The sequence below is a fragment of the Penaeus japonicus genome, unplaced genomic scaffold (assembly GCF_977035675.1).
Source record: "Penaeus japonicus unplaced genomic scaffold, GWHDUDI00000001_assembly GWHDUDI00000011, whole genome shotgun sequence".
NCBI lineage: Eukaryota > Metazoa > Arthropoda > Malacostraca > Decapoda > Penaeidae > Penaeus > Penaeus japonicus.
The window spans coordinates 28,843,840-28,853,839 of record NW_028234413.1 but is presented as its reverse complement, the minus strand read 5'-3'; the positions used below and the strand labels follow the sequence as shown (position 1 = coordinate 28,853,839).

General features: G+C 36.3%; 1 protein-coding gene across 6 annotated transcripts in view; it reads left to right on the top strand.

Moving 5' to 3' along the window:
* Rok (Rho associated coiled-coil containing protein kinase) overlaps positions 1 to 10,000 on the top strand; it is a 47,153-nt gene that overhangs the window by 15,964 nt on the left and 21,189 nt on the right. For 3 of the 6 annotated variants that reach the window (XM_086541796.1, XM_086541798.1, XM_086541797.1), the window contains exons 12-19: positions 976 to 1,053; positions 7,044 to 7,262; positions 7,549 to 7,695; positions 7,951 to 8,223; positions 8,583 to 8,790; positions 8,970 to 9,130; positions 9,380 to 9,634; positions 9,794 to 10,000. The exon at positions 9,794 to 10,000 is cut by the window's right edge and continues 63 nt beyond it. In XM_086541796.1, coding sequence (XP_086397922.1) covers positions 976 to 1,053; positions 7,044 to 7,262; positions 7,549 to 7,695; positions 7,951 to 8,223; positions 8,583 to 8,790; positions 8,970 to 9,130; positions 9,380 to 9,634; positions 9,794 to 10,000 — 1,548 coding nt within the window. Of the gene's footprint in view, positions 1 to 975; positions 1,054 to 3,692; positions 3,720 to 7,043; positions 7,263 to 7,548; positions 7,696 to 7,950; positions 8,224 to 8,582; positions 8,791 to 8,969; positions 9,131 to 9,379; positions 9,635 to 9,793 lie in introns of all 6 variants that reach the window. The other 3 variants (XM_043007279.2, XM_086541799.1, XM_043007103.2) reach the window with 2 other exon arrangements.

Below are 10,000 nucleotides of genomic sequence, written 5' to 3'. Positions count from 1 at the left end.
GAGGGGGGGGATTTTATCTTCACTTTGATTCTTAATATGTTGATAAATGCCCTAAACTGTCAGCCTGGTTTCTCCAACATCTGATTTTGGATGCATATCATTTAGACTTATTATCCTCTTTCTTTGTTTTCCATGATTTATTCTCTTATTCTTATATGATTATGTTCTAAGTTTAAATTGATTCCCAGCATAATTATTTAGTGCATCAGCTTAAAAGGCTTGTGCATGTGGGTCATGTTCAGTAGATATGTGAAATTTAATTGCAAAGAAATGAATTTGTTCAGGTATGCATCAGATGGAGGTTGCTAATACAAATACACCTGAAAAGATATGCATTCTTATCCTGTTTAAATATGTGTAAGGAAAACTTGAAAATTGAGGTGAAATATTCTTACAAGAAGCAATGGCAACTCTCTTATACCACAATGGCATATAAAGAGCATCAACCTCATACTGGGATGTAGTTTCAAACAAGAACTTCAAACTGTGTCAGAGTAAGCTTAACTCTTGAGCATCAGGTGGCTTTGTCCGAACTATTAACTTTTACTAAGATTTCACTTTAGATAGCTAGTTGCCATCTTACATGATGCCATTATCCCTTTCAGGAATTTCAGATGCTTTACTTTCTTGTGTTGAATAGAAGAGGGATCAGAGAACCCAACAGATTTTGCTATTTTACTGTTAGTTATTTCTGTTGTATATGCAATCCATGTTGATTGGTAGCAGTCAGCATTTTAGATCATTAGGAGTAAAGCAAGGCATTAAAACACAGCCTTTATACTATTCTTTCTCTCTGTTCAGTTAACCCAATAAGATATATTTGTAATATATCTGCAACCCACAAAAATGTTAGTTACTCTGTTAGTTTGTGTCATGTTATTCTTCTTATCATGGCTTATTATTGCTTCTATTTCAATTTATTACAAACACCTAAAATAAATGGATCAAAGATATTAACTCAACTTACTTAGATAGTTACAGACACTAATGTCCAAGGTTATTGTACTTGGGGATTCCTTGGAGCAAGTGAAAATGTCATACGCAACCTACAAGGTTCGAGAAGTTTCAGAATGGTGTGCCTGCTTTTGATGTGCCGTTGATATGTTGTGTGATTTCTTATTTCCTGATTGTGATATGGATATTTTACCTTGACTTCCCCTCCCTCGCATAATGGAATTCACAGACTTATAGATACATACAAAGATAGACAGGTGTAGTTCAATAGGTTATACTATATTGCATAAGAATGTACAGTGATTATGCCAGTGTGAAATTGGCAAAATATAAAAGGATACAAAGGAAAAACAAGGCATGGGAATGTAACCCCTTGGTATCAGTTGTTGAGAGCAGGTGTTCATCGAAAACATTAAGGTTTCTCCCATCTTCCTATATAAAGTGGGTGGCATCTTTTGGCAGCTGAAATTCAAGCATCAAATGCCTCTATATATTAGTATAAGAGTATCTTGATATATGATTTGTAACAGAAGCTATTTTTCACTGGAATTACTGATTAGAGCACGTTGAAGTGTTTATTGTTTTTACTTCTTTTTTCTTTTATCCTCCTCTCCAATCCTCTATCCTCTCCTAGCTTCTCCTCTCCTCTCCCCTATTCTCTTTTATCTCCTATGGTCTCCTCTTCTCTTATCATCATCTCTCTCCCTCACTCTTGGTCTTCTTTCTCTTCTTTTTTGTGACAAGCTCTAAGATGATGCATCTAGTTTCTCCATAGGAAAGTATTTACTTCAAATAGGCCAAAACCTTTGCATTTGGAAGATTAAACAGCCTATGTAACATGTACATTATTAGATAGTCATTTAGGAAGAGAAAAAATGATGCTGACATGTGTCCTAAATGAGGTGTTTCTGTCATTTCAGTGGTTGACACCATATTAGAATCACTTCTTGAGTCTTTTTATTGTTAATCTTCAAGATTTTATGAAGTTCTTTATGGTGGATGTAAAACAGAGGTCGGCAACTTTTGGCATGCAGGCCAAACATGGCACACAAGGGGATTGACTATGGTACAACACGAGCATATTAGAAAACAGTTGTAATAATAAATGATGATGATGATGATCATAATAATAGTAATATTAATGATGATGATAACAATAATACTAATGATAATAAAAATAATGGTGATAATGATAATAGAGTAATGATGATAATATTTGACTAGTTCTACTACTTTTTGTATCATCAAAGAGTAGTGCTTAATTTCAAAATAAATGTTTTGTTTACATATATGTAGTATCACTTACTCACTCTGCAGTTAAGTGTAACAGACAAAAAGTCATAGGGGATACATGAGAGGGTTGAAAACTAGAATCTACACGGCACTGGTGAGCTGCGTTCAAAAGGTTGCCAACCCCTGATGTAGAGGATGTGTAGATTACTATTGATTATTATTATGTGTCAGTATTTACTGTGATTTTTCTTATCTTTTTTTTTTCATTTTCTTTTTCTTTTTGCTATCGTTATCATTGTAATTGTTATAAGTGTGCATCTTACTATTATTAGCTCTGATATTTTTATTAACTTTTTAACATTCTAGGGTAAGTAATGATATTATCTTAATTTATTGCACAAATATGGAAACATATTTAGCCTTAAGTTTTATGGAAGCCTGGAACAAAAAAAGGAAATGGAAAGCAATTTTTCAAACTCAGATAATTAGTATGCTGGATTTTTGTGAGCATCTAGTTGTATGCTCTAAAAGTCGTAGTTGATATAATGATGGTTATGGGGCACTGCAGATTTTTTTATGCGAGTTATTTGTTTTGATTGATATGTGGATATTTTCGAATGATGAGCAACCTTGTAAATATCTGCACTTGATTTGTACTAGTGGTTGCTATGTTGCGTGTTCATCATAAATCCCCTTGTATTGCTCACTCAGAGATATGTAATCATTGATTTTTTGACATAATATTTATTAGCTGTTTAGAAATGCTTGTTGACCCTTGTGAAATAACTATTTAACCCATTCACACCAGGGCTTATTTTTGCAAACTGCCGCCCCTGCCAGCTAGCTAATGAGTACATGCACCGACTAAGCGTGAGATCTCTCCTGGCTCGATGTGGTGCTGAGCCTCTAGTAGCACTTTTCAACTTCTCTCTTCAAAGGTTTTTTGTATTTGTTTACATTATTTTCACAAATGAATAAGAATATGACTACAAATGGAACTCCTATGATTATATACATACGTAACAATGTAAATGTATGTATTAAGGGAGAGATCATGACATAATAAGCCAGTGGGATAACCATAGTCATTAGGATTATACAACACGGTTAAAAAAATGGGGTATTGTGCCCATGAACATCAGCTTCCTTGCAACAATCAAGCTAAAGACATATGTCAGTAATATGATGTCACAATAAATTTCCCAGAAATTTTGTTGCCATTTTTATCAGAAACAATGGAAAGTAATAGTACAGAAATACTTTTGCTGTACCTGTTTTAAATGTTTCACTTAAAATGCCATCATGATTACCATCATATCATTGTACAGGCTTTCACATTTTTGGTTGCCAGCTGTATCTGATGTGTACTTAACCTTTGTAATATTATACTAGTTGTTTGGCAAAGCTTTAGGTAGCATTAACATTAATGCAAAAGCCAAACTTACCTTGCCTACCTTGTAACCATTGTTGGAAAGTTGTCTGATAATTAGCACTTTTTCCAACAGAACACATTGATTTGGAATTTATTGAAGGTATGCTAGCTAGCCCTCAGTGTAGCCAGTTTATTTTGTGCATGTGATTTCCTGCTATCTCTTTTTTCTTCTTCCACTCTCTCTCTCTCCTTCCCTACTTCTCCCTCTCTCTCTCTCTCCCTCCCTCTCCCTCCCTCCCTCCCTCCCTCCCTCCCTCCCTCCCTCCCTCCTCTCTCTCTCTCTCTCTCTCTCTCTCTCTCTCTCTCTCTCTCTCTCTCTCTCTCTCTCTCTCTCTCTCTCTCTCTCTCTCTCTCTCTCTCTCTCTCTTCTTCTTCTCCCTCTTTCTTTTTCTCTATCTTTCTCTCTCTCTCTCCTCTCTTCTTCTTCTTCTCTCTCTTTCTTTCTCTCTCTCTCCCTCTCTCTCTCTCTCTCTCTCTCTCTCTCTCTCTCTCTCTCTCTCTCTCTCTCTCTCTCTCTCTCTCTCTCTCTCTCTCTCTCTCTCTCTCTCTCTCTCTCTCTCTCTTCTTCCTCTTCCTCTCATCCTTCTTTCCCCCTTCTCCTTCTCTTTCTTTCTTCTCTCTCTCTCTCTCTCTCTCTCTCTCTCTCTCTCTCTCTCTCTCTCTCTCTTCTCTCTCTCTCTCTCTCTCTCTCTCTCTCTCTCTCTCTCTCTCTCTCTCTCTCTCTCTCTCTCTCTCTCTCTCTCTCTCTCTCTCTCTCTCTCTCTCTCTCTCTCTCTCTCTCTCTCTCTCTCTCTCTCTCTCTCTCTCTCTACCCTCTCTACCCTCTCTACCCTCTCTCTACCCTCTCCATCATCTCCCACCCTCTCTCTGTTTCTACTTTCTTTCTTGCCTTTCTCTTTCCTTCCCACCCTCTGAACACCTATGCACGCTTGCATTTTACATTCACACTTACTCCTTTGTAGAATTATTATTATGAAATTATGTATTCCCTTTCTTTACATTAGGTTGATACTAAGTTGGGTAACCCATTTAGCAGGGTGGATATTTCCCTAATTCCTCTCCCAGCATCAATATAGGAAGGACACACAGTTTCCTGCTGGGCGAAATACCGAGTTGTGAGGCAGCGCTGAACCTCTCAGAGTGATTTTTGCCCACCCTATTCTATGGGGTGAAGTCAAGAAAAATATGTAGATACAAATGAAACAACAATGATGTTTATATAAACTGAATTATGTTCAATATGTGTATATGACAAAGATTCATGAGGTGATAGGATATTTTTTATTGGAAATATTCCAATAACATGATTTGATGTCATCCATCATGAATGGGTTAAGAAGCAGCAAACACATATTCAGTTTATAGAAATTGTTAATTTTCATCAAACTATTCTTTACTTTCTCAATTAATTGGTTATTAGATTTGATGAAAGCTAGGATCATTTATTCCTATTATATCTTTAGGTAAACACATAATAGTACACTTCCTGCTCTTCCCTTGGAGGAGTATAGAACATAGATAAGCAAATAGATACAATTAATGTATCATATGTCTAATTTTGTTCTCTAATGCATTTTCACAGTTTGTAGTTTTGCTTGTTTTAGTATACTTTGTAGGATCTCTATCATACCTTTATACTCTGTATCATTGGTTGCAAGTACACAAATTTTGTCTTTGGTACACTCCCAAGTGCAGTTTTGATGTTAACTTTAGTGTCTCACACAGTCTTGGACATCATACCTTGATCTGCATTGTACTTCTGAATTCGGTGGATATTTGATCTTAAGTTCCTTGGACATTAAGTGTCTCAAGTGTTTCCAAGGAGATCCTGTTTGGCCTTTAGTGCTGCTTTGAGATAATAGCTCCTATGAAAATAGTGACTTTACTTTTCCTAGTTGAACACCATTAAGCTTGTATAAAAAACAACAAAGTATATTTGTTTGTTTTTCATCTTTTCCCTTAGTTGTTTTGTTTGCAATTGATTCAGCATGAACCCTTCACCATTAAAACTTTTCAAGTTCAAGTGCATTTTAGTTGTCAGAGCACTGTTGTTGATTATATATTCAGTTACTTTATCCTTCAAAGAAGAGCCACATCTTAAGATGATCGGCCTGGGCTGGGCATCTTAACCCAATAACGATGGATGGATGACATGGTGTCACATCATGTGGTAGCAGCACTTGCCGCCAGGGATGTGATATCACGTCATAGCTTTTTATATAGCCAACACTTTAGCTTATTGTGTGTGTAGCAGGTGAATAGCCCAAAGTGTTCGGCCTACGCATTTCAAAATATCCATTGTTAAGACTGGGCGAATCCGAAACCACCTTGGCATTATCGGGTTAAGATGGTGCGATATAGGAGTGTATTTGTGATATATTAGCATTTGGTATGATGCATTAGTTACGCAACTCTAGGGAAAACCAACTTGTATTTTGAACAAAAAAATACAGTTTAAACAAGATCCGACTCTGCAAAAAATGCCTGTGGCAGAAGGGTTAAGGTTAAGAGCTTTAGTTTCACAGCAGTGTAGTTCCCAGTCCAAAACACGAGGATTGGTGGATCATGTTAATTGTATGATCTGTAAAATTATTCTTAAATTTCTATTTATCAGATCACATTTCCTGTAAATATTTTATCAAGCATTCTTCACATCTCTGCCATCTTGGCATTTTGTCAGTTTAATATCATTGATGCAGCTCAAATACATGTACATGTACCTGAGAATATTTATGCATTGGCTATCATTGCTCTTCCTTTAATTTATTTAGCTCATACATTATTTAGGTTTGAAGATAGAACCTTGTTAAGCAATTAGACCAAAGAACCATTCATTTATTCTCTAACATTCACACCTGCAACTATAACTTGGGAATGTGTACAATGTGGTAATCATCTAAACATGTTTTTGTATTTTGAAGGTAATCAGTTTGTTTTTCTTTATTATATATTTATTTTATGCACTGTTTTTGTCTTGCTGCATGAAGGAAAGATTATTTTGTGTATGTTGATTTATCCCCCCTCTCCCTCCTTGAAATGAATGCAAGAGAGTGCCATTCATTTCAGAAGTTCATATATATAAAGGATTTATACATTATTTTGTAAAACTAAATTACTTTTTTATTGAAGGAGTATGAAAAGCATTTTGATTTAAACAAATACTGATCTCACTTTTACAATATATTAGTCCAGCAAAAAAAAAGGATAATGGAAAAAGGAATAAATACTTAAACCAAGAATGTAAACTATCTTTTTAAACATATGTGTACAGACTTGTAGATATCTATTGATAAATTATCTATCATTTTTTTTTCTTTCTTTCTTTCTTTTTTTTTTTTTTCTGTTCTTTTGTGTGTGTGTGTGTGTTAATTTACATGTAGATGAGAAATCAAATTGTTGCTGTAAATGAAGTTTCTGCCAACAGACAAACGACGGCAAAGATAGCAGTAACCAGATTGCTGTGCTGACTGCTGAACTGGAACACCAGAGGAATCAAGTGGAAGAGCTAGATTCCAAGTATAGAGTAACCCTAAACCAGTTGGATTCACTAATCCAAAAGGAACAAGAGAGACTACAGGAGAAGAGAGACCTTGAGCGAAAGTTGGCTTTATTGCAGCATGACCTCAAAGAAGCTCAGAGAAAGGTGGGTGCAGTATTGCCGTGTGTTCATATACATATCTGTGAATATTTGTGTTTTGGTACTCATAAGACTGTCACGTATCTTTTGACTCCAAATTGTGAGGTGTGAAGAATCAATGTTCTTATATAAAGTTGTATATCTTTTGACTCCAAATTGTGATGTGTGAAGAATCAATGTTCTTATATAAAGTTGTATATCTTTTGACTCCAAATTGTGATGTGTGAAAAATAAATGTTCTTATATAAAGTTGTGCCACCATTGTGTAAATGTAATTTTTCCATTTCTCCAGGGGGAGTATGAAGGTGAAAGCAGACGGAAGCTGGATGCATTATATCAAGAGGTTAAGAAAAAACTTGAGGATGAACAGAACAAACGTACCAGGGACCTGAACTCTGCGCAACATGTTAGCGACAAACTGAACTCTCTAGAAAAGCAGGTTTGTTTCATAAGAAGGATTTTGACATACAGTTCTTCATAGGGATTGCCTCTGTAATGTTATTAAACGTTTATTTATGTGAAACTCATTTACAATGTCTAAAAATAGCAAAATCTCAGCATAGTACCTAGGCCAGTAACTTGTAATTATGTATTTACCCACAGTTACCCAAAAATCCAAGATTTGTTTGTTTGAAAATAAGTGCTTCAATGCATTTCCCATATTCAGACTAAATTTTTTTTTTTAACTTTTCAGATAAAAGAAGTTCAGGACAAACTAAAGATTGAAACAGATAACAACACAAGATTGCGTAAACAAAATGCAGAGCTGACGGTCATCAACCAGCAGAAGGAGACATCCATTTCTGACCTCTCAGATAAGATATCCAGTGTTCAATCCATCCGTGATGCATTAGAGCGGGATATAGCAAACCTTGGAGCGCAGTTGGAGCAGGAGCGTGGGCAGAGGAACCACACGACAGAGCTCATTTCGCAAGCCGATAGCAAAATCCAAAGTCTACAAGCTAAGGTGAGTAGTATTGATGAAAAGAAAATATTGTTTGGGGATTAATTTGGGGATTTATTTCCATTCAGTAATTTGTGGTTATTGCAGAGTAGAGGGTAAGTTTAAGAGTTTTGATAGAGGGTAAGTTTAAGAGTTTTGATAGAAGGTAAGTTTAATGGTTGAGTTTACAATAATTTAGGGTTGAATTATTTTCTATACTATTTCCAGGGGTATTTGATAAAAAGGGAATTTCATTAGTTTATAAAGAGAAAATGAAATTCCAGTTAGACATTTATTGATAGATACTTCATGCTATTAACTAAAATGAGACAATACAAAGTTGAAAGTATTTGAACAAACAAACAAAAAAATGTATATTCCAGCTTGAACATGCATCTGAACGTGAGCAAATAGCCCGTAAGGAAGCAGACAAGGTTTCTGAACGTCTTGTACAGTTAGAGAAGGATAGAACATCTCTAGAGTTGGAATTAAGAGGAATGACGAGCAGATATGAGCAAGAAGCTCGGGCCCTACGCGAAGCTAATGCTGCCCCCACACACAACCACCAGTCCAGTGCACAGGCTTTAGCAGGTAACTTATTCAGAATGAATTGTTGCAGTGTGTGTGAGTGAGAGTGAGAGTGAGATATCTTGTGTCCTTTGGTTTATTGTTTATATATGGTATGGTTGTGTTATTTATGCTATTATTGATTTATCTTATTTTATTCACATTTGTATATATATGCTTTTTTTCTTCTCTTTTTTTACCAGCTTTGCAGGAACGGCTCAATTTGGAGAAGCAGAAACGCCAGCAAGCAGAGGCATCTAGTCAGGAGAAGGAACGTCAGAACTCTATGTTGAGCGTTGACTACCGGCAGCTCCAACAACAGCTACACAAGCTTGAAGGGGAGCACAGAAAGGAGTGCGAGAAGGTAGGATATTATTTTTATTTTTATTTGATCATTTTTTTTAGTTGGTCATATTCTTATCTTACCTTATGGTTTCTCTTGTGTTATATATATATTTAATAAGATATCCAGTGTTCAGTTCATCCGTGAGCCTTTAGAGCGCGTTATAGCAAACCCTGGACACAGAGCAGAAGTGTAGGCAAAGATAAATTGGGTGGGATTTTGATTTTTACTTTCACTGTCTTTTTTTAATTTGTTTGTTTCCTTTACCAGGTCAAAGCTCTTCAAAATCAGATGGAGACGGAAAGTGAAAAGAGAACGGCTATCGTTACTGACCTCCAAACTCAGTCATCAGAGGTATCCATGTTGCGCACAAGGGAAAAGCAGTTGGTGCGTGACCTTGAGGAAATGAAGGAAGCACGGTCTAGTCTGGAAGAGGAGCTGCACAAACTCAAAACCCAAAAATCGGTTGATGACGTGCAGATGAGAGAACTGCAAGATACCCTTGAGGCTGAGCAGTACTTCTCAGTGAGTCTTTTTTTTTTATATATATATTGTTCTTGAAAGATCATGTATATAGATAAACTTTTGAAGGGCATAATAGTCTAATCATAATAAGAAGAGGTATTATGCTCTTTTAAGAGTCTCCCATGAGTTTATCACTCATAAATGGTTTCCCTCTTACAGACATTGTACAAGACTCAGGTACGCGAGTTGCGTGAGGAGCTGGAAGAGAAGGGACGGCAAATCCTCGAACTGGAAGAAGAACGTACAAGTCTGACGCAACAGTTACAAATTTCAGTTGCCAGAGCAGACTCTGAGGCCTTGGCACGTTCCATTGCTGAGGAGACTGTTGCAGACCTTGAAAAGGAGAAGACTGTCAAGGAGTTGGAG